Source organism: Poecile atricapillus, chromosome 3 (assembly GCF_030490865.1).
Source record: "Poecile atricapillus isolate bPoeAtr1 chromosome 3, bPoeAtr1.hap1, whole genome shotgun sequence".
Taxonomy (NCBI): Eukaryota; Metazoa; Chordata; class Aves; order Passeriformes; family Paridae; genus Poecile; species Poecile atricapillus.
Genome location: NC_081251.1, coordinates 67,444,630 through 67,469,759, shown reverse-complemented (window position 1 = coordinate 67,469,759; position 25,130 = coordinate 67,444,630). Strand labels below are relative to the sequence as shown.

At 39.5% G+C, this 25,130-nt stretch overlaps 1 protein-coding gene across 4 annotated transcripts in view; it reads right to left on the bottom strand.

Moving 5' to 3' along the window:
- SASH1 (SAM and SH3 domain containing 1) overlaps positions 1–25,130 on the bottom strand; it is a 532,432-nt gene that overhangs the window by 75,333 nt on the left and 431,969 nt on the right. For 3 of the 4 annotated variants that reach the window (XM_058834786.1, XM_058834787.1, XM_058834788.1), the window contains exon 2: positions 22,790–22,918. In XM_058834786.1, the coding sequence (XP_058690769.1) occupies positions 22,790–22,918 (129 nt within the window). Of the gene's footprint in view, positions 1–12,871; positions 12,885–22,789; positions 22,919–25,130 lie in introns of those variants that run through there. The other variant, XM_058834793.1, reaches the window with a different exon arrangement.

Below are 25,130 nucleotides of genomic sequence, written 5' to 3'. Positions count from 1 at the left end.
AAGCACAAGACTAGAACTGACAAAGAAAATGTTGACAGCTGGAAAATTTGTAGCAAGAGAAAGCAGACTGTACACTGTAATCCTCAAGGCAAGAAGTGTTGAGCCGGACTTCATCCTGAAGATGGATAAAATACCTGGAATAAAATACAATCAGCAAAACCATAACAAACCCCAATGAGCTGCACAAAACCCACAAAGAGAAAGGCAGTAGCAAAAGTACAAAAGAAACATAAAACTCACAAACAACTAGTAAATGAGACCCACAAGTCCACAAACCTTGGACTCCAGCCTCTCAACACTGCTGTGAGCAACAACAATTCTCGATTTCAATCTAAACTAAATGGCAGTCAAAGCTTTAGACTGAGGAAAAGCTACTGAAGTCAAACCACTTCATTTAATAATTTGCTGCTAAGTGCTTTCAGTTCTGCTTTGTCACTGCTGCAGGGAGCAAGCGCACTGCAAGCTGCCTGCCTGCAACAAGCCAAGGGTTTGCTGCAGGAAGCGAGCGTGATCAGTCTTGTCTCCTCTTCCCCCCAGCAAATGTAAATTATGAATGCAAAGCTCCACGAACAAATCACCAAACACCCTGTCTTTGCAAATGTCTTTGTGCAAGCAGTATGACTCAGTTTGCTGGTAGGCACTCCAACTAAATTAATTTACCGTGGTATGGAAAACCTGAGCGAAGTAAAACTGAAGCTGTACAAACACCTGCAAGAGTTTCTAAATGCCTGGGGTTTTGCAGCCAGGACCTGCTTGTTTGGGCAGGTGCTGCCACTGTTAAGGGAGTGGCCACGGTACAAATTCCTCTGCTCAAATGTCTTCAGCAGGGAAAGCAGCCCCGACTTCTTAGAAACAAATCTACTCTAATCAGGACAACAATAAAATGTCTTGACCAAAAGACTTCGGGTTTCCCCCCCTGCCCCCCCCCCCAGGTTATGGCCCTAACACAGTTTAGTTACATCTTGAGGCTCTATTAGTACATAAACCATTTCTTTTGAAGTTTTCATTGTTTCAGATCCAGTTCTAACACAAACTTCTCCTCAACAATACTGTCTCTTATTCAAGGTTATGTGCAGTCTGTGAATAAGTGCATGCCAATGGATACAGAATGAGTTATCAATTACACAAGGTTTTGTTAAAAAACAAGTGAAATAAAAATAGTACATTAGTAAGCGTAGCTGAAACTACAGAACAATATCCCATCTGCTACAATAGACTTTCACATACACCAACAGGTCCCTCTAATCTAATAGGAATTAGATTAAGTGTTTTGTAACGTGCTCAGCATGGTACTCACTTCTATAAAAAAACTATGGGTTTATGCACTTCCACCAACCTTCAAAGCAGAAAGAGACACACTGAAGTCCATCAGCATCAATTTTTATTCCCTGTCTCATCTGCTCTTCATTTCACTTACTCCACAATAATTCTTACATATATATACTTTTAATATAATATTTAAGAGAAATTGAGGGATTAGAACAACAAAGTATTTAAGCACATGCCTGGCAACAGTACTAGTGTGTTTAAACCTTGGCATGTTTTTGCATGCTTTACTGCATTAAGTCCTGATCACACAGGACAGTGAGTGCAGTAAGACAAGTTAGTAAATAATACAGGATACCTTCATTTTTCATTGCACAGAATTGCAGTTCCTGTAGAAACTGCAGCTTTTATTTCAGAGCACATAAGCTGCAGTTTCTATACAACTACCTAAGCCTTTAGAGGACAGACATATATTTTAAAATTTTGAAAAAGAATAAATCACTTGCTGTCTTAGCATATCTAGAGGCCGCTTTTACCAGTGCATCACATCACAAAAGAAAAGAAGACAAGAGGGTGGAAATTGGTTGGTGCAAAGAAAGAGTGGGGGATGCAGCAATGATAGGGAGATTAGCTGAAGACTGTATCATAATTCAACATTACTTATAAATTCATGGAAATCCTAACACTCAGGATCACTTCTTCTTCTTCTTCTTCTTCTATTATTAACATTATATTATTATTAAGGATTCACCTTATGCACTGAAATTCCACGAGGGCTCCTATGACTGCAAAAGTGTATTTAACAGAATTCCTTAGATATCAAAAATCTACTGGTAGTCTGCACTTTTGAAAGCAAACTCCAAATCTTAATGAAATTGTAAGGCCAAGTTCTGATTGATTTCCGATTTGAAGCAATGCTTCTTTCTTGTGTTTACCTGTCCTTGAAAAGTACTCATTTCTAGCTTCTTGAAAATAATCCATGGTAAAAGGATATACTATAACAGAGCCTGTTTTCATATCACATGTAGCTTACTATGACTTTTAAAATTACAAAACTTAGGCTTAAATAAGGTGATAGGATTGATTTACCATGATCTTTATCCTTAAACTTTTAAACAGTAATTAATTTGTCTCCCAGCTCTCAGCTTGAATCAGACACTATTAATTACTCAATTAAAGTTATTAATTCAATTATTAACTCTATTATTAGCCTTTCATATTAACACTTTTGTTTCCTCACTCCTTTGGTATCCTTCAGATCTAATTAAGCACCAACTCTTTACAGCACAACACCTCCCAATGAATGGATTCTCAACTCTTCTGCACCTGCCCCCCCCTTGACAAGGCCTTGAAATGCCTACAAGGATTCAAAATGCTGCTGCTGTTGTTTCGGTACTAAAATGTGAGGTTATCTCAGTAGATCACACTCACTCCAATCCCTTTGCTGGCTATGCAAGATATCTGCTGTAAAAAGTGCTCTTCATGGTCTCTGCCTGTTTGCCACTAAATTAATCTGTTTTCTTTGCACGTCCTTGGCTTCTCTAGCACTGGCAAACACTTGTCTTTTACACCATTCCTTTCTATCACTTCAAGTCTCAGTGTTAGAGGACAAAAAAGACATTTTGAAGTTTACTGCAAAATAGAAATATATTAGATGATCAGAATGAAAAAATGAATGAACTATTTGCTTTACTGCCTTGAAAATCAGTTTCTTGGTAGCTCTAAATATGATTGTAATCATTATTTTCAACAAAAATAATGAAATATTTGGCTAGCACTCCTTGTAAAAAATAGGATGAGTTACAGAAAGACCACTGCAGTTTTAGGGGCTGGCATGCAAGGTTAATTTGAGCCCATTTCTCTTTCCAGCTATTTCTTCCATCTCGCCATTTCCAGGTATACTACAAAGTGATAAATTTTGATGTCCTCCACATTATGAAAAGGGAAAGTAAAAGTCTTCAGAAAGGAAAAAAAAATCCTCCTTCTTCTGCATATTTTGCACTTTGCACTGCCTCAAGTGAAATATTTGCCTTTTAGAGCTGTTTTACTATACACTGTCCTTGTCTCTGTAGGACCTGTTCCCAAGGGTAAGTGAAAAACTAAACCCAAACCTACTCAGTCTTGAGACTGTACCTCCCAGCAGGACAACCACTGGGTTCACACCTGTCACACTGCTTTGAACTCTCTCACTGGTACTGAAGAGCGATCAGCACCTGAGCAGCAAAAATTGGGAAAAGTATGGTGTGATGGCCAGAAGAGAGTAAGGCACAAAGCCCAAACACACAGGAGATTGCTTCAGAAGATGGTGTTCCTTGAGAGGAAACAGCTGGAGACAAAAATCAGCAGCAGTGCAGTGCTGATGCATCCGAATTACACTTGACATTACTCAGATCGCTGTGGTCTTCCAGCAGACAGCAAGGTTTTCCTACTTCTTGCAATAAACTAGCTCAGTACAGTGCTGAGTGACTCAGAGTCCAGCCAGCAAAGCCATAAAGAAAAAGAGTTCTCTCTGCTATTTTCATGTGCTCTGGCTGCAAACAGTCTGAACAAGATCCTCCATGATTTAGGAGCCTGAATGACCCAGAGTATGACATCACAGAAAGTAAAATGAAGCTATTACTTGTGCCTTTTCAGCCTTGAATTGCCAAAAACATTGATAACATGCCTCCTACAGTGCCCAAAGAAAAGAATGAGAATTATCTCTTAAAAGATATAAAAAGAGTCCTCCTGGGGTATGAACCTAAGTAAAAAACTCAAGCCCACCATAAACACAACACAGAAACTGCAGTGTTTTACCTCTCACTTTCTATGAATGGCACTCCCAAAACAGCAAGGACAGATAATAAAAATATTTAGTCCCTCTTCTAGTTCTGCTACTGGTTTTCTGTATTATTTCAGGAAGTTACTTAAATCCTTTGTGTCTCAATATATTTGCCTGAAAACAAGAATTCTTACCTACTGTACTTCACAGCTTTGTCAAAGCTGCCGACACACCTCAGAAAAGACATACAGAAGTGTAAGTAACTGGAATCACAGCGTACATCTCCTTTCCTTGGTGTCCTGGATTTGCAGGAGAGGAGAGGACTCTGCTACAGCAACCACCTCCTTGCCAAAACCAACCTTGAAAACCACTGGTGAGATGATCACTGAGAAAGTAACCACTAAACATTCTATGACTGTCTCCCACTCAGTGTCACACAAACCTCTCTCCATATTCTTAAAGGAATGTGTACCAGGTGTTTCTGCCTGCATATTTTCATTAGACAGACTAGATTTTAATTAGACCTGGTCACTTATGGCAGGGGTAGCTATCTCTAGTGGTCTGAGAAAGCAGAAAGGGACAACACAGACAAAAGAGCTATTTTGCAACTAGCCTTTATGAAAGCACAGCTGGCAAAAGCCCCAGCAAACAGATAAAGTCATGTTGAGTAGGTGAAATAGTTCACCCTGCCTTATGTAATTGCATGGCTACTCTCAGGTCCTTGATTTTTACAGTAAATAACCATTTTGAAAATATAAATGGGGGAAAACAAGAGTACAGACAACTGTTTTTTTAAGAACATTCTAAGTCCCTGAAAATTCACTTTTCTCAATTTGCCCTGCTTCATTAAAAGAGTGTTTGCCAAACTGAGATAACATCTCTTACTGTTATAACTTAATCTATGCAGCACTTCATTATTTGCTTTTTCTCAGCTCTGTCTGTGTTCTGGATGCACACTCATGAGCAGCCCTGTAGACTTCATGGACTGTAACTATACTTCAAATACACAAAAAACCTCAACTGAATTATCTAACTTAATTTTCATCCTCAAGCTTCCTGTTTTGAAAGAAAACATTTAGTAATTGTGCTCTGAAAGCATACTTTGAGGAGAATGTGTCAGCGTTAGCAATGTGCCCCTAATTAAACCAATATATTTATGGTCTCCATAAATTCCCTCTGAAGCTATAATGTAATGATTCTATATGTCAATTTCCTGGTATACACAAATGTTTTCAAATTATCAGCACTGCCTTGCTGACTGCTTAAGATAAGGCCCTCATGTAGCAACGCAAAGGAGACTTAGGATCTGTCACTCATTAATGAGAAATGGGAACCATTCACAGAGAGCTTTCTGCTCCTCCAGAAAAATATCTCCTGACTGCATAAAAATGTCACCTTTTGTATATTAATTAAAGGTAAAGCATCATGAATACACATTTTCTTTCCTTCTTCTGACTTGGCATCTCTTAAACAGCACGTCCTTAATTTTTGCTGCAACTCCTTCAAATGCTAATTTAGGTTCCTTTGGTTAAAGCACATATGAATGAATGTCCTGAAATTTTCATCAAGTTCAGAGAAGGAACATTGCTACAATTCAACACTTGCAAGCTTAATTTATTTTCTTGCAATTTTGAGAAAATTTGTCTTGGTAAATGAGAATCCAGGAGTGGGCCACAGCAAACTGTCAAGAAAATGGAGAAACCAAAAGCAGCAGAACATCCTGTATGCCAAACACCAGGAACACCCACGTGCTGTGTTATTTTTCAGTGTCGCCGAAGAGACATCATTTGTTTTTAGTCAAATCCAGTCAATTCCACTTTTTCATCACAGGCTTGTTCCATACCCAGTCAAGAAAATGATCTTTGTAAGTAGATGCAACATCAAAAGCCAAATACAAATTACTTAACATATGAATACTTCTATTAAACTACCTGTAAAGTGGATATTTTAGCATTCAATGCACAGATGCAAATCGTATGTAACAATATCTGTCTGCCTACACAGCAACACCAGTACCAAAACAAAACTCCTATGAAATCTGTCCTCTTCAGAGCAGTCACAAACCTTAAAGCGTTTCAGAAAGAGACGTCGTGATGACAGAGGACAGAAGGTATGTTACATGACATGTCCTTACACTTCTAAAATGATTTTTACAGACAAATCAAATGAGCACAGCAGAAATCTGCCTTCCTGCATGGTTTTAAACTTTTAATGGAGAACAGTATTTTCCAGAGGACAGGAAGGGGGACGTTGGTGGGGAAATATGAAACTAATTTCAGCAGGAGTTTGTGAATAGGGTATTCTTTCATATTTATGAAAAATAAATCATAAAATAGTCTGTGAACTAAGAAATTAGCAGACAATATATTAAAAATTATATGAAATATACAAAAACACACATAATAGAAATTTATATGTATTTATGCATAGAAGTAATTACATAAAAACTGTATTAAAACCAATAGTTTTCCCCATCATAAGATATGTTCAGGATATTGCTTCTGAGACAATAAAAAATAAGTCAGGATTCTAAAATGCAGTTCCATAGAACAACAGAATATCTGACAAGGGAAAACAATTAACACAAATAATTTTGTATCACAAAGCTATTACACAATGTAAATCTGTGCAATATAGTTTGTCACTTGATTTCAAAGTCATCAGGCAAAGGAAGAATGCAACTGTGTTTAGTTTATAGACGTCTCAGGAAAATTTCAAAGGATATACAAAACAGGAGGTATTAATATTATATAAAATTGAAAAAAAAAAAAAAAAACCCACTTAATTTTACAGGTCAGTTCTTTTGAAAGGAAGGTTCGATAACAGTTGTCTTACAGCCTGACTTGATTTCTTAATTTTTAAGCAATAAATAAGGCCTTCAGGGTTCAAGATCAAGTAATTAATTATGAAATTTATGGAAAGCTCTACTATAAAAATCAATAAATAGTGACTAAAGAAGGCATTATGAATAAAACAACTTCATAATACTGTTAACTCCACTTGAGAGGAAGGCAAAATTTTCTACATAGCAAGTACATGCCAAATCAATCCATGTAATATAATTTGCATTGAACAAACTCTTTAGCATTTTGCACATGACCTCTGTGTTGAGACAGGTTAAGTTATCTTCCATTTTTGTGCAAGGTCACACATAGATACAGGGTGTTCTCTGGACCCTCCACTGTCACACTAACAGACTGACCCTCTCCTGCAAATATCCACAGGGGCATATGCTTTTCAGAAGGAGCTGAAAAAAACACCTCTCTCAGTGAAGGTGTAATGGGACTGGGCAATCAAAAACTAATTCTTGTCAAAGCTAGTGAAATCTATATGAATATACACATATTGGTTCACACGTATTAGATCAATAGATACATGCTTGATCTCTGGTGAAAGATTGAATGAGAAAGGTGCAAAGAAGAGATTGTTGCCTGCTTTGGTTTCCAAGGAGCACAGGGCTGGAAGGCACTGTCATTACCCATTAGAGAGACAAAGGTTGTTTTCATTTAAGGCTCCATTCTAAAGAAACTAACATGTCAATCCACTACCACTTCTAGAGAAACAACTGAAAAAGCAGGTTATTCTGGCGTAATGTTTGGGAATCAGATGCTGTGTAATACAGAAAACTGAAGGGTATTGCATTGAAACAAAATTACACAGACAAAGACATTCAGGGTGGGGAACATCTGGGGAGCTAACAGTTAGGCTAAAAGGGATGCAGGGATTACTGTGAATCATAAGGTAAGCACAAGCCTTAGTGTCACGTTGTTGTGTAAAGAACCACCATTGTATTACAGATATTATGAATGCTAAAATAGTTTGCTTAGGGAGACAGTGGAATTAACGTGCTGGGACAGTTTAAAGACAGATCAACATCTGTTAAGCATGATAAGGACAGCTGAATCTATCTTGGGGCAAAGGAGGCACCAGGTGATTTCTCAAAATTATAAAACAAAGCTAAGGTAAATTCCATTAAATATAAGAGTACCTATAACAAAATAGGCTTGGTAACACACCTTCAACCACAACAGAAATATTCTGATATTGTTGTATTTGTGTTTCATATCTGGTTTATACATTTCACACATAACTACGAAGAGAATTTCCACTCCTCCTTTTGCAACTGGAAATTTTATCCCAGGGCAGGTTCTGCAAACTTAATCTAGTGTAGCGGAGATGCGGACTGCTTATGGTGATGCCTAATCCAAAGCAGTAAGCAGAAAAGTTTAATAAACAGCTTCACTTCTCATTTATTCTGTGTTTCAGGGGGACATTTTACATGTGCACTACCCTCAACTCATTAGTCTTCAAGGGATTGCATTTGCATAGATTTCCGATCTTTTCTATTCTTTCCATTGCTACTCCGCAAAAGTAGCATAGCTGGTTGCACAAAATCGCTGCTCTCCAAGAGCTAACAACATCCAAACCAGGGAGACGAACACAAGAAAGGATAAGGACTACAGAAGGATGGAAAAAGAGTAGGGTGTAGGAGGTGCTCAAGGAAAATAAAATGAAGCATGTGGGACAAAGTGAATGAAGAAAGGGGGCTGTAAGGATTTTTACTCCAAGTACTGAAGAGAGAAAAATTTGTGAAGCTTTGAAAAGATGCATGGGTAGAGTAAATGAGGAAGGCAGGAGGACATCGGCTGAGCTACTAAGGAATGGGATGAAGGGGGAAGGTGACAGTGACTAGTGGCAAGAACAGCCTAGAGAACAAGCATGGCATCATGGAAGCAGAGTCAGTAGAGATAAAACACATGTGATAGTTTAGAGATAAAACCTCTGTGACTTCTTGTCTCCTGTAACAAGGCAGTACAGAGGCAATATCTGAGCTCTCACTGAGGACTAGACATGATTAGTCTAGAACAATGCAGCCTCCTCAGATATTTTATCCTCTATCTGCTCTGGATAAGAGGCTGGTGATCAAAGCCTTTCATGTGCCACTGAGCTGCTCTGACACAGTGGTGGACATAAAAATCTCACGCTCAAACCCGGAGATAAGTAATCCATAACATTCCCCACTGCAAAATATCTTGCCACACAACATAACTGCATCTGTGTTAATCTGAAGCTGCTGGTAAGAGAAAGGGCACAAAGATCAATATGCTTGTGTTTCAAGAAACATCTGTCTTTTCTGCAACCCCTTTCTGCACGCTTATAAATTCTTGCTCAAAAGAATTTACCGTATTCTGAAAGTAATGAACCAGGATAAGAAACAGATCTGAGTTCTGTAAGCCTTGCTCAGCTGTCCAGTCCTGAGATGAACAACAGCAGGTAAGACCAGGATAAGCAGCGTGATTCATTCCAAGTAAAGTTAATTTTCTTAGTATGAAGCATAAGATGACTTTCTGCACTATTTTGCACTCTAACTATAGATACTGAACTCTACCGTGGGCAGAGACATGGACAATCAACAGGTTCCTTAAAAACTTCTAATAGGTCACTCTTAATAAAAGGAGCTATTAAAATGATATTAAATACTTGTGCTTGTTCACAAGAAGTCTTCATTTTGTTTATATTCCACTGTTCAGACAGTTTAAAGAGCAATTTATGTAAAACACCCTTTTAGATTTCCAAATCTCCTTTGGTGTTTCTATTAGGTGTGAAGTGAAAAAAATGTGCAATTTCCCTCCAGTTAAAAAGGTGAGACAAAACACAGCTCATTTTGTATCATTCCACTTTGGGTGGGTTTGGGCTATGAATAATCTATGTGCTATGGGGTCAGCATTTCTGTGTTATAAATGTATTACCATGATAGGACGTGCACTTATATGGGAAAGGAAATATATAAACACTGCCACCAAATTTTTAGGATTTATTCATTGACAAAATATCTCTCCCGGCAAATAAATGAAGTTGCTAACTTTCAAGATGTTCCTAAGGTAAGAGATCAATTACGAGGAATTGCATCAGCAGTAGGAACTAGAATGGCACTGTCTAATATGTAAGATTAAATTCAGATTTTTTAAGAAGGAAATTGTTAGGCCTCAGCTCATGGCAAACTTGTGATCTCATACAGAAAATATTCCTGTTTTCAAGACTAATAGAGGGTGAAAAGGACTGTGGTCATAAAATGATAAAGGGAAATAGGTGTAACAAAAAATACAGAAAACCGTGTCCCAGAGACCATGAAAAAGATGCAATAACACTAGCTTTTTAAGACAGTCCCTAAGCATATATAGGTAGAGATTTGAAAAGTGCTGTGATAATCTCTAAAGAAAGCTTTCATACTTGAAGATCTGCAACTGTGCAACCAGAAATATCCTTTCAAAGGAATAATCTCACAGTATGTCAAAGATAATGAATTATAAAACATTCTTCAGTGCTAGGAGGACCTCAAAATTCAGCAGAGAAGAATTAAAAAACCTATTTGTGTGAAAGGCTGAAAGGAAACAACAGGTAATCTGCTAGAAACCCTATGGTGATGTCTTGCCCTAGCTATATCCCTTTTAGTGTCAACAAAGGCCACTACAGAATAATGCTTGTTTTAGAATCTAAGTAGTTTCAATCAGAAGAATCTCAACGGATCACTAAGAAGAGAAAATCAATTGTGTTTGCACTATTTAGGGAAAACAATAATATTTCCTGTTGCATGTAGCATGGATATAGAGGAAAATACAGTGTTTCCCACCATACTCTGCTATGCTTCCCCTGAAAGCGACTTTTGGCAAAATGCCCATCTCCTTCAACTTCATGGCAGACCTCAGATGTTCCATATCACTCACTCAGATAAAACATCTTCCTGCTTTCTTCTCCATTTGCTGACTGAACTATGGTCAGGATGATATTTCTGGTTTTGTAATTTTAAAAAGCAGAAGAAATGCATTTAGGATGCAAACCCTAGGGATAATCGTGCCCTTCCACTGCTCCAAATGAAGGTTTAATACAGCAGACACCTTCTGTATTCTTAGGTTTTTCACTGAAATTTGGCAGTTTATTCGTAAACATTAACGGTTTTAATTCTTTCTGTCATTTTGTGAAGCTGGACTAAGACAGGGCCAACTTTAATTTTATTCTTTTGCTCCTAGGAGTTTTGAGGTGCATAAAACACTCTAAGAAAAGACTGTTCAGAAAACAGAAAACTGTTCAACCTTTCCATGACCTTCTTTTTCAATTCTTTCATTTCTCTTTTCTCATTAGTTTCATCCTGGAACTTGCAAAGTTCCAGAACAACCTATTGTAGTGGCAGTCAGAACCTTGACTGTGGCTCACCACTTCACCTGCAGTACCTAGAGTGAAAAGGTCAAAACTGCTATTCAAAATCTCCTTTGACCTTGTGCCTCACCAAATCAAGCCTCCATTATGGCCAGTGACCACGACAGATTCACAGAAAAAGAGTGCACTAGTGAGTGAAGACATTTCTGGCAAGAAGTGGCAACCATTCTAGTTCTAACTCTTAACATGTTTTTGTGCCTTAAAATGACCAGTTGTGCTATGCTACTGTGGCTCCTTTCATTCTTACTTATCATAAACTATGTTGCACTATTACAATATTCTGGTGCATGCAGACAGTTCAGGGCTCACATAATCACAAATTGTGGCACTTTTTGCCCTTTGCAGCCACAGGAGTGCATCATGTGTTTTTCTTTACTCCAGCTTAGCTTTCTAGTGACCTACTCACCTAACTTCTAACATTTCACTCCTTACCCTTGTAAGCAAGCAATGACCAAACCTCCTCCTTTCTTCTTCTTCCACCTGACAAATGCAGTAAGAGGTACCAGGCTCCTGGGGCACCTTCTCGTGATGCTCTCAGACTCTTTACCCCACACTTTTTGTCCTGAAGTTGATGCTTCTTTCTTAAGCACATATTACCTCCTGTGCCTCAAAAAACCCAAAATCCAAACAAAACTTACAAGAGTGGAAAAACTGAGCAGGAAGCTCTGAAAGAGGCAAGTCCAACTGGCATTTGCATTTACCTTTCTTTCCTCCTAATGTCCTTTTCTATGTTCAGACCAAAATTTCAACTAAAAAAAAATAATTTGATGACTACTTAGCTTCCGTGAAAAGTGTTTACCTTAGCCAAAATGTGAACCACTGAAAAGAATGTATTTAATTTGTTTATCTACATGTTTTTAACAACATGTGTTCCATGTCTACATACGCCCTGTCATTCAGTCACGGAAAGCTTTATGAGATACTTCATATTTCCTCATTACCAAATAGAAGAGCTGATGCAATTCTTGGTGTTATTCCATTCCCACTCTTTAAAGAAAATTTGAAGAACATTAACATTTCTTAGCAAATTAAGATGACTGCTACAAAACATCTGTATGTATTTAAAGAGCAAAGGTGTGGGTTTACAGGTACCACCTGCAATTCAATAGCTGCAAGAAAACTAATCCACTAAGGCTAAACAGAGCTCAGTTCAAAGGAGGAAAACCAAAAGAAATTACCAAGTCCTTCAAAATGCTCATCCAGCCTAGCATTACGCTAGTCTGGCTGTTAACTTGAGAGGCTACTCAAAGAAAAAGAGATCAAGGGAGATAATTTTTCTGCTGTTGTCTAGCCTACAAGCAAAACATTATCCAAACTAATTATGGAGTAAAAAACAGCAATCAAGAAAAATAAATTTGAATTTTGCTAGAGGGTCTGCAGCTTTTTAGTTCCTTTTTAGAGTATCATTCTGATGTGAAGCAACCAAAATAATTAAAAATATATAATTATATTATTATTTATTTTATATATAAATGTATAATATTAAAATTAAAAAAACTTTGAGCTAAGAGTCACATTCCTACTCCATTTCTGCCTAACCATGTTTAAAATATTTGAATTTTTTAACCTTTTTTTAGCAAGTGAAAAAGAAAAGAATCACTAACTTGAAGAATCACTGAAGATGCCTACCTGGAAGATGAGAAGTTGCTATTCCCATTGCCTCACCAGGAACTGTTTACATATGTGAACAGGGCTGATCAACAGATAAGGTTAAGACAGAATATTAAATTGCACAGCACTGTGCTTCAAGATAAGAGATAAGAGTTCAAGTTTCCTCAGGCAGAGGGAAAAACCAAACTTTGGTTTTCTACAGCAGTGGATCAAACCACCACCTCCTACTGCTTTGCACACCATGCCCTTCATTTCTCATGCTTTCCCACAGGTGTTCAAGATTAAATATCTCATTTGAGGTTTAACAAGAGCATTTTTTTTCAGTCATCACCAACTGACATTATGCCAGTGAAATTAACACGTTGAAGAGTCTCTTCCACAGCACCTCTGTATTTCTATTATCCCTGCCATATGCCACACAATTATTTTAAGTAGAGGCCGGATGGTAGGAAGGAGAGATGGCTGGCAGCCAGCTACTGACCAAGAGAGCTAGACTCTTCATCAGACCTCCGCATTCCAGCCACAAAGGGAAACTGCTAGACCAGGAATACTGTAAGAGCCTGGCACAATTTTGAAGTACATCTGAATTTTGTGGTTTTGGAGTGTGGTCTAATGGACTGGATTTGAGGCTTGAGCTGCAGGTCACCCACAATGTCTGTCACCCACTGGCCGTGCACTTCTCCACCGGCCAGGATTTGTTTACAGCTACACTGGGGTACACCACTGTGTATTATTAAGTTGTTCTGAATTTACTATAAATTTCAGGTTACTCTGTTGTGAATTTAGCTACAGAGAATTAGGAATTACATAAGTAAATCTTCATCAGCAGCTGAATCTCAGGAAGGTGAGGCTGAAATAGGGATAAGATACTAAAATTACCAGCTTCAAAGGATGCAACAAAGGCTAATTAACGTTTTTAAAGGGTTTGGAGGGTGGAAAGTGCTACACAAAGGAAAAATAAAACTATTTGGTGAGCTTCTGTGTAGGCTAGCAACTGAAGGCTGCAATTATGTAGCTTTCAACAGTTAACCACATGAACAAAACAAAGCTACTCTGATGACTGACTTCCTTTTTATTTCTCATTTGTGTGACTTTCAGCACTTGGCACATGCTTCAAAACTCTACAATCTCTCTCTTTTGTCAAAATGGACTTCAACTCCAGCTTAATCTTTGCTGGACTACCATGACCCTGAGATCAGCTCAGTTGGTTAAAGCCTGGTGCCAAAAAAAATTAAATCCGCCATGGCTGTGGGATCAATCCCTGTATGGGCTGTTCACTTCAGAGTTGGACTTGATGATCCTTGTGGATCTCTTCCAACTTCAAAGACTCTGATTCTGTGATCTGTGGACCAAGACAGAAAGCTGTCAGAAGCCTGAATTGTGTGCCCCTGGGAAGGGGAGATGGACTTCTTCCGAATACTATTTATCAGCCTATTTTGTCTTAAAGAAAGCTCACAAATTCTGATTTTTCATTTGCTAACTTTTAGATCTTCTAATTTATCTGGATGTCTTGTGAATAAAGCCTTATATGATGAAAAGCTTGTCTATTTTTCCACATCTATAACCATTGATTCATTATGATACTATTTCTACCTTCTTTACAGCCTTAAATGCACCCGGGTACACAATTCTACTGCCACTGGTTTCACATGAATTGTAAACCAAACAATTGTAACTGTGGACTTATCAGGAACTTCAACAGCAACAGGCAAAAGACACTGACATAAACAAAAAAATTACCAGTATGTGTTTCATAGTGATCTTATGAATTCCAAATTTTGCTAATCATTTCAAGTCTTTCTTCTTTAATTAGTTTCTAATCCATGACTGATTTTATTCATCATGCCCACAAGCATTGCAAGAAATTAATCCCTCTGATAAGGAACTGAAATGGAATCCTTTTGAACATATTACCCATTCATTGTCATACGTATGTTTTTACAGGATTATTGCCTTTCCCAATTCTATTTGCTTGAACAACCAAAGAAGCCTTAGAATCAGGGAAAATCTGGATGTCGTAATCCCAGATTACTTTGTTCCCTTATGTAAAATAAAGCTGCAATCTAAACCATTGGGGAAAACCAGAAAGTATAAATCAAGAGGGATATGACATATGGGAGTCAGGAAGAGGGATTTCCAGCTGATAGCCATTCCTTTTCATTCTTGTGTAGAAAACAGATTGATCATTCACCAAAGAAATCACATCTTTTCAAACTGCTTGAGTTCTCCTTCAAACACAAAATTCACAGAGCATCTTGTTTGAAATGGAGCATTTCTCTGTGTGCTTCAGGCAGCACTGCTGAAACAGGAAACCTACACAACACTGAGAGAAGATAAAGCATGGAAAGATCAAAGGAGAGTAGCTGTGGAGCATCAGAACCTACATCATGAAGAGCAGAGGCCAGGCCAGCAGAAGAGAAAAAAAAGTAATCAGTCCCTTTGAATTCACAGATGGGAGGCCTTCCTCTCTCCAGGCATCTTCATTGGATGAGTGTCCTTCTGCTGTGGAGAAACAGACATTCCAAAGCACATCCAGATGTGCACCAATAATCATGATGTGTTTCTCACTCTCCTCACAACATGCTCTTGATTTTTTATTGATTAGGACCTATTTGTTTTCCCTAATGACCGGCAAGGCTGTTATGGATCTTAAAAGAGACATTTTTCAACTAACCTCACAACATCTATCTTGAGCAATATCCTTACTATTCCTTGAGGACACACGGTAGTGTTTCCCTACTTGGGGACTTAGAAGTAGCACAAGCAAGGGCTACAATTAGTTGGCACTTGAAGTTGCTGCCAGCTGTCCTCAACACACACAGATGGACTGGCGAGAGTGGCTGGGGCACCACAGAACAAGAACACAGAGAGGCTGCCTGGGGAGTCAAGCTGACTCTATGCAAAGACAAAGAGGAGTAATCTTAACAGAAGACATGACATCTTTAAGTTCATTCCTCTGTTGGTTTAGCTGCTATCACATTACTAAAGTCTGACACTTTTCTAACACAGCCAATACACATTGCTGTCCTTCCCAGAGTAATGCCACTCAGCTGGGTATCTTGGAAATCTAGTAATATGTGAATGGCAAGTTGGGCTGCACATCACAGAAAATGCTCACCACAGAGTTTGGGTGGGTTTGAGTTGATTTTGTTTGTTAGTTTTGGTTTTTTTGGTTGTTGTGGGGTTTTTTCCCCCCTCAGAGATGCACCTTCTTAATGACAATTTATCCTGCTCTCTTTTTAAACAATTTGAATGACTGGTTTCATTCCAATGTATCCACTGGAATGACACTTACCAGCATGAGGCTGTACATTTCCAGTTTTGCTGTCACTTTTAAATTCTAAGGGAAGAAAGGAAAAAAAATACACAAAGGGAGCTAAAGTTAGTCAATCAATTACCCCTTCCGTCTAGTCCTCAGGCTGCAATGAGATTAAATCACAGAGTTAATACAAATCTAGTCTGTCAGTTTCACCAGATCTGTACCATTTCTAGGATAAAAGAAGAGCACAGTAAGAATATATTCAACTGATCTAAGGTTCAAAGTAAAATCCCTGCTGTATGTAAAGGGGCAAGAAAACTATTACAAATGACATTAGAAGATTAAGAATACCTAGAAAAACACTTATAAAGCTAAAGAGAGTTTCTCCCCTCCACAATTATCAGTCAGACTGCCAGAAGTCTGACAGATGTTATCTTTTCTATTTATAACATAAATATTATTTTGTTTATAACAGTATAACTAGTTCTGAAAAAAACAATTACCTTTGATAATCTACTTTTCCTGTAACACTGACATTATCAAAAATACTTCAGAAGACCAGGAGTGTTAAACAGAAGATCCTACTCCAAAAAACAAGGATCTTCCAAAAGTATGAAAGGAAGATAAGGTCACCCAAACCATCACAGCTGCAAAGTCCACTGAGTCTCCAGTCTATAATTGAACAGATTTTGCTTAAGGGATTATTCATAAATGGCCTTCCAACAAAAACAGTGGTGAGACTGCAGGAGATCATTAGCTTGCAGAAAGTGGAGAGATTTTTACTTACTCTGATAGTATTAAGTGAACTAAGAACTGTTTAAAAATGGTATTCACTTTGCTACATACGGAACAAGCCTTGCTTTGTTTTCATGTTTAATGCTAGCTCTATATTTAAATGCCTTTGCTGCCTTGGTCTGTGATATCAGACACTAAAAATAGACTGTCTGTTCCAGAATTTCTATTGTGTCTACCTTTGAAAAGCTCAATTAATGATAAAAATGTCACTATGAATTTAACTTATGAAGATAACTGAAATACTGAGAGACTGAGACTGCACACTTAGTAAATCTCCATTAAATATTTTCTAGGTGAATCTACTTTGTGTACCTCATACTCAGGCTACATCCCCCCGACTTCAGTCTGTACTGAGGAAAAAAACCCCAAAATGACACTAGAAAGTCCGCCCCTTCTACAGCTACTTTTTGTTCTGCGTGTCTGTCTCCCCATAAAGTCTGGATACTTTCAAAAAATTAGGAAATCTTATCTCTGTGTTCTTCAGCTCCCTTTTTTTTTTTTTTTTGGTTGTGTGTGTGCTGTAGATACCTTTTTAATTAAACTCAGATGTTGTTTATACTTTAGAGGGCCTCTTGCAGCCAGCAAGACAAAACAAAACAGTGGGATCCTATTCCAGTGAGATGCAGAGGTGTCCTCTCAGGACAAATAGCAACAGCAGCCAGCACTGAATTTTCACAGCAGAGATGATCATTTCACAGCAGGAATAAGCAGTTTATTCTAGGATCCTGAAATATTAATGTAAGATGCGAAGAATGGTGGACATGACTAGTGTCAGCTACAGAGTAGGCACAGGCACACTCCACAAACACTTTCAATATCCCAACTCCAGCTTTGGTGGCTAACTCCCTTGAAGACTTTTTAAATATGCATAAATCACCGACTGCAACTGTTCTGGGTGTTCAGTGTGCTTCAGCAAAGGCTGGCTAGTTTCTCAAACAGCCTGCTGATATTGCCAACCAGCAGTACTATAAGTACAGATAAGTGCACCTCTAAAGAGGAAAAATCATTATTACTCTATCACTCAAACCTCCTCTACTTTTGCTGCTTTTCCTCACCTTTTTCTTGCTGGACATACCATTTATACATGATGACATTACCTAGATAGTCAACTCCATCTGTAATCAAACAACTGGTTGTTGAGCTCCTTTTAAAACCATGCACAGACAAGACTTAGGAAGACTACATGGATGTTGGAAGTAGGATAAGAAACCTATGATGGTTTTATGTTCATTTCTATTTTTCAGCTTTGCCTGTGTACACGTGCAAAAACACGTACAAACACAGGATTTACAAGTTAGTTTTTCCACATACAGGCATTGTACTTAACCACAGTGTACAGAGTGAGATTCTGAACACTTCCCCTTCTACACAATGAAATAAATTGCATGAATGTGGGAAAAAAAGTATACTAGTATGCCATTTAGCTTTTCAGTGGCATTAATTTTCTAGAATTTGCAAGACAAAAGATGGATGCGACTTCTCAATGCCCCAACTGCAGCTGTCAGAGTCCATCAGAGAACTTCAAGCCATTCTTTGACTCCTACATCACCTACAATACAGACCTTGGCACCAGCAGTTAGCTGGCCACTGTCAGTGATAGATGAGACAACAGAATGCAGTTTGCTCTTGCACAACTAAGTCAATGCTGTCCTGCCCTGCTGACAGGCAAGGCAAAGCTGCTTTTGTCAGTGAGCCAGGCAGATATGACCCCAGGGACACAAAGGAAGCAGGTCATAGAAGAGTTGGCGTTGAAACGCATTTGAAGATCATCTAGTTCCAAACTCACTGCAGTGGGGTTGCTCAAAGCTCCATCTGACCCGGCTTTGAATGCTTTCAGGGATGGGGCACCCCCAACTTCCAGTGGCTCATCCCTATCACTACATGCCCTTGTAAAAAGTGCCTCTCCAGTTCTCTTGCAGCCCCCCTTCCTACTGGAAGGCTGCAGTAAGGTCCCCCTGGAACCTTTTCTTCTCCAGGCTGAATGAACAGTCCCCTCAAATCTTTCCTGTGCTGGGGACTGCAGAAATGGATGCAGAGCAGAGTAGAAGGGAAGAATCACCTCCCTTGACCTGCTGGCCACGCTCCTTTTGATGCAGCCCAGGATCTGGTTGGCTTTCTGGGCTGTGAGCACACACTGCAAGTCATGTCAAGTTCTTCATCCACCAACACCCCTAAGACCTTATCCCCAGGGCCGCTCTTCATTCATTCTCCTTCCAGCCTGTACCTGTGCTCAGGATTGCCCCAGCCCATGTTCTTGTACTTGGCCTTTTTGAATTTCATGAGGATTCACAGGTGCATCTCTCAAGCCTTTCCAGGTCCCTCTGGATGGCATCCCTTCCCTCCAGTGTGTTGACTGCTCCACTCAGCTTGGAAGCATCAGCAAACTTGCTGAGGGTGCACTTGATCCCACTCTCCCTGTTACCAGCAAAGACGTTAAATAGCACCAATCCAAATACTGATCCCTAAGGAACACCACTTGTCACTGATCTCCATTTGGATATTGAGTCACTGGAGTGTGGCCATCCACCCAATTCCTTATACATCTGAGTGGTTCATCCGTCTAATTCACGTCTCTCCAATTTAATGACAAGGATGTCATATGAACAGTTAGAGAATACCGTCCTCACAGAGTCACTTCTCTGGCCATAACTGTATTTTAGCAGATGTCCACCTCAATATTACAAGTGATACATTCATTATGGGCCTGAAAATCCACTCAATCTACTCCACCTGCAGTTTTTTCTCAGCCAAAAGCCCACATGGTGTACAGGAATAGGCCAAATGCTAGGAAATGTGGGCAACTCCCATGCTGTTCACAACCATTAGTGTCCAAACCCAAGCACATTCTCCATTACAAAAACACAGGCAAAATTCCAAACACAGAAAGCACTTATCGTGTTTAGGGACAACTAACAATCCTTGACAGCATTACCATTTGGAAAAATACTCTATGTTCAGCTCCATCTGCACCCACTGTTTTGTTACGAGATATGCTGCTTTCCCAAACAATTTTACCAAGTGATTTTTTTAAAAATTCAACTTCAGAGCAGGATATCCAGACTGAAATGGTCTGATATTTGAATGGCCATGGTCTGATAGGAAAGGCTGGAGAGCTGATTAGAAAGCACAGTATACAATCAAGATATCAACACTTGCACCCAAACAGCTTAAAATTATTTCAAAGGGTACAGAAGCAGCAATAAACAGTTCATATTTCTGTCCTTCCAGTAGATGTGCTACAAAGGGCAATCTGGGCGAGCCGGTGCTAAATACACGTTCCTGCCAAAGCTCTGCCAGCTCAGGCATGTCTTTGTTATTGCACAGCTCCTCCTGACAGGGCTTCTCTGTGCAGGGTTTAGAGGACGCTTTGACTCCTGGGGTGACCTGCTCTTTCGCTTTGTTCACAACATTCAGTAAAAGCAGCAACCTAACCTTGGCCTTTTGTGTTTCTGCTAAGTATTATTATGCACTCAGTACTGCATTTTCATATGGATTCAGTAACCGTCACCCCAGCAAACCCCTGAGAATGTGCACCAACACTCAATGTATGTCAGCTCTGCTCTGTTCACTTCATTAAAGAGAGGGAGAAGACCATTGGGGAGGGGAGGAAGAACTGATACACTGCCCACCTCCAGCTCTGGCACAACCCCACTGTTGTGAAGAGAGGGTGTAGAGACAGCACTGCCCTCTTCATCCCTGCTAGAAGAGCAACACATGGCAGAGCAAGGTCAGGCTAGACTAACAGACCAACAATACTGGTGCAGAATAATTTTGGAGCTACATATATTTGCTAACTGGTACTTTTTAAATTTTTTTTTTGTTATCATAGCACATCTGGAATGTGCATTGGGCATTTCCCCCCAGCATCATTTCCCATTCACTATCCCCAAACGTCTGCCAATACACAACCTTTCCTCAAGGTGTATAGAGTGGAGAAACACCACAAGTGACTCACTCTTTTGTTCATCACGATAAAATCACATTCTGCACAGCCATTTCCCCCTCCCTGTGTAACTAAGTCAAGCCTGCCTGTTTATTGATGAAAGCAAGTTTCAGCTGCAGTCAGCATTGTTTGGATGCAGTTGTTGGACAAGTGAGCTAATATCTATAGTCTCATACGTTATCAGCAGAATGGCTATCTTATGTCTAGAAACTGTATTATAGGAGTGACAGATGTAGCAAAAATTGAGCACTAATTTAATTTTCAATTGCACTGTCTTCTCTCTGACCTGACAGTTCAAGAAGTCATCCCTGGACCACTAGAGTAAGCAAACTCAGTATCAGAGACACTGAGGAGGAATCTCCAGGCTGTTTTTCACACAGCTATAGCTTCTCTGGAGTAGAATGAATCACATGATGGTCTGTCTTTGGTTAGCTCACATCTATTTAAACCAGCGTGAAGATCCGCACCTTTGATGTGAGTTAATTAAGCTCACATGGCTTTCTCCAGCCTGGCTTCTGCAGCTTTGGAAGCGATGGGAGCCAAATTAGGCCCATCTGTCTAAATGGAAGGGGTCCTCTCACGCCATAAGGCACACTCCATTACCCAGCACAGGAGCTGCCTTCCAAGAGCACCAGGAAAGGAGGTTTCATCGCTGCCAACAGCTACCGAGAACACCAGGCCTGCCAGGCGTGGGTGTTTTCATGAGAACCACAGCTCTGTGCCATCAGCTTCTCTGCACAGAAGCCTCAAGGGTCTGTCTACAAAAGAATTTCCTGCAATAGCCTTTTGTTTAACCCTTGGAACTTCTTGGCAGCAACAGATCTGCAAAAACATTTGCTTTTTTTCTATTTAAAAATAAAGAAGGAACTAACAAACTTCAGTGGAGCAGAAGATCACTCACTGCCTTCATTCTGCAGCCATTAATTGTGTAACTGAAGTCTGTAGTCTCTACAAACTCTGGAAGCCTCTCAGTTGCTATCCTGGAATCCCAAAAATAAAGAAAGTAGCCTTAAATAATCCACGTCATCAATTGCAGCTGTTACCAAGGCGCTCTCCAGGACTTGTGCCTGTGCCCAGCAAGAAGAGCTGGGAGATTCACCTGTCAGTACAGAATGTTTCAAGATGATGTACTGGTATCCGTGGGGAGGTTATCAAAAAGGTGTGTGGCATGAGAACAATAGACAACAGGTATAAATTGCCATGGGGAGGATTTCACAGAATATTATTTAAAAACAGAAGTTTGCTATGAACATAGCAAAGCAGTATTAACAGGTTTCTCAGAGACAGTGCAACATCTGCATCCCTGGAGATCTCCAAACTCAGACAAAGCCCTGAGCAATCTGGTTTGAATTCATTGTTGAAACTGCTTTGAGCTGAATGCTGGATTAGGGACCTCCTGAGGTCCCTTCCATCCTGAAAAGCCCTGTGACCCTGCATCACCTGCTACGGTTTCTATAATACACAAAATAATGGAAAGGGGTTTGCAGAAATGCTTACATGGGAGTCTGGAACCAGTATTTGCACCCTGGACTTTTGAGAAGCACGTCTTTACAGTTTGTACAGTGCGACTGAAAACCTGCACAATTTCATTGTGCTCACACTGGGAACATCTTGGAGCAAGGAAACAATGCTTTCTTCAGACAGTATCTTGTCTCTGAGAGTTGAGGATTGCAACTAAATGTATGCAAGCATGAAGTACTCTAATTAAAGAAATAAGAAATGCAGACTCCAAGGCTTAATGAATCATAAAAAAATACCTAGAAAAAACCTAATTCAGCTAATTCCATGTGTTTAATTGAGTTGGCTGAAACGTTTGTGTGTGTGAACACAACCACGTACTGTTATTTCCCTGGTTAATTCTTCAAGCTATAATATTGATTCTTCATCTGGAGCATGAATGGCAATTATTTGTTAATAAAGTCGTAATGTTTCTACATACCAAATCAAGGTCTTGGGAAACCCTCCGCTTGCGCAGCTCTTCCATCCTCTCACACACATCTGTGAAGCAGGTGTTATAGTAGTCTGCATACTGCTGTGCCAGATCATCAATATTTCCCAGTGACCCATCCTACAGGGAAGACAAAGAAAACGGGTTAATCAATTTTAAAATTCTAATTTAAAGGTAGCACCACAACTATGAAGGAAACCCCCTCCCTGCAGCACACCCTGTTCAGGTCATCCTCTCCATCTCTACCCAAGAGCACACTAACACCAAGAACAGCTGGGAACTGCAGTGCAAGAACAGCTCCTCACAATCAGGTGGGACTTTGTTAATTCCTACAGACAGAAAGAAGGCAGGGACAACAATGCACACCAGTGGAACAACACATCCTCAGGCACTATCTCCCTCAATTCCCTCCCATCAGCATATACTCATATTGCACCTGGCTCTCCCAAGCAGCAGCAGTTCGCTCTTCCGAGAGCAACATTTGCTCACGTTTCACTGACCCTACCGAGAGTAGCCCTGCTTTGTAACAATGACTGTCATTAATGACAAATGATTAATGACAAATGACTAAAGTGTATTTCATCTTTATACACCAAATTGGCCAGACACAAAGACACACTGCCTGTTGGTCTTGTAAGATGTACTGGAGGTGGCAACACGGTTTGCTGAGTCCCAGATGTCTGCTTTGCAGGGCAGGATTGCTACATTGCTAATAAAACGTCTATAGCCCAGAAATCTAATTAGAATAGTCTATTAATTACAGTCCAAATTCATACTTTAAAAATGATGAATGAAGAAAATAAGACCAAAACAATAAAAAGGCCAAGTTTTAAGTGTCATGAGAAACCTTCCTAAACATCAGATACGTGTGCTGCAGCTGTGAAGTGAGGGGGTGGGCAGGTAAAACAGGCACACACCTGAAGACAGGGCCAAAAGATGGGATGGAGTAATCTTGTGTTCATATTTGTCAAATTTATGAAAGAGCATGTATGTTACTGTGTGCATTCTTTAGAAGGTAACAAACTGCTCTCTGTGCCTATCCTGAGAGTAGAACAAGAATACATTGCAGACTATTACTTCATTGCTGCTGTTAATAGATGCACACATATAAACATGAAATTATGTCTTGATTATTAAGAAAAAGCTAAGCAATAGAGAAGTAATGTAAAAATAATTATGCTAATAATATACATAAATTGTAAGGTTGAGTTGTAGCATATGAGCTAGGAGGAACTCTTAATTAGAAACCACACCTTACTGAAGCTGTTGTTACTTGGAAATAAGCACATGATCCCACTCTCAGGGTTCTGGACTGTGCTGAAGAGGTAGGTTTGCTCTAATGAAGTATCACTTCCAGAGAATTAGAAAAAACATTCCAGTTTAAATCAAAGTGAAAGCCTACCAAAAGCTACCTTCTACTCTTTTAAAGTGTAATTCCACAGGCAGAACAGTTATCTCCTGAAATGTTTGCAGATACCCCACAAACTTTTGCAGAGCTCACATTCCCAAAATTTAGAACAACTTTCATTTTCTCAACACTACTGTGTTCAATACAGGTGGAAAACGATTTGCATGTCACTTGTTGGAGTAGCAGAAGCAAAATAACTACACTAATATATGCCTACACTTTCTCCCCTACCCCCATACTTATGTATTTTTTTTCTGTAGTTTCTATCTCTCAACCTGCCAAAGATCTCACACAAGAGATGTTTCAAGCATTAAAAGATTGGGGTCCTTATACAAATACACTTCTGGTAAATTCAGACTTTCCAGAGCTTTGGACAAACAATTTCCTACACTGCTAAGAAAATGTATAGTTTACATGAGGAAAAAGCTAGCACCTTTGAGAACACAACAGTACTACCCCCCTGCCTTTCTACAGGAACGACAGTGCTACCTGCTCAAAGGGGAAGCCTATGCCTTCTTCCAACCCCCTCACCTCCTTGGCATCCATCACTTCCCAACAAGCTGGGGAAGAAACTTGGAGTCTTTGCCTGTACCACAGGTTGTACAAACTTCCCTGTGCCACTGGACACTCCTCTGGTGGCTGAGGCTGTGCTTTCTGGTCCCACATGCACTATGTGCTGCTTTCGGTGTTTAAACACTCAGTAAGAATAACCAGTGCTGCACTGCTGGGGAAAAGAATGAACACCAAACAGACAAAGCAACCCCAAAACTAAAACTTCATTTGCTCACTTTTGTGGGCAGTAAGAGAACCTGTATGACTTCCAAAGAGACGACATGACATCTGAATCCCAGCAACTCAATCATAACAAACATCCCTCTCTAAGGGTTATCAAAAATTCCCACTTTTTACGTATCTTCCCCAGCC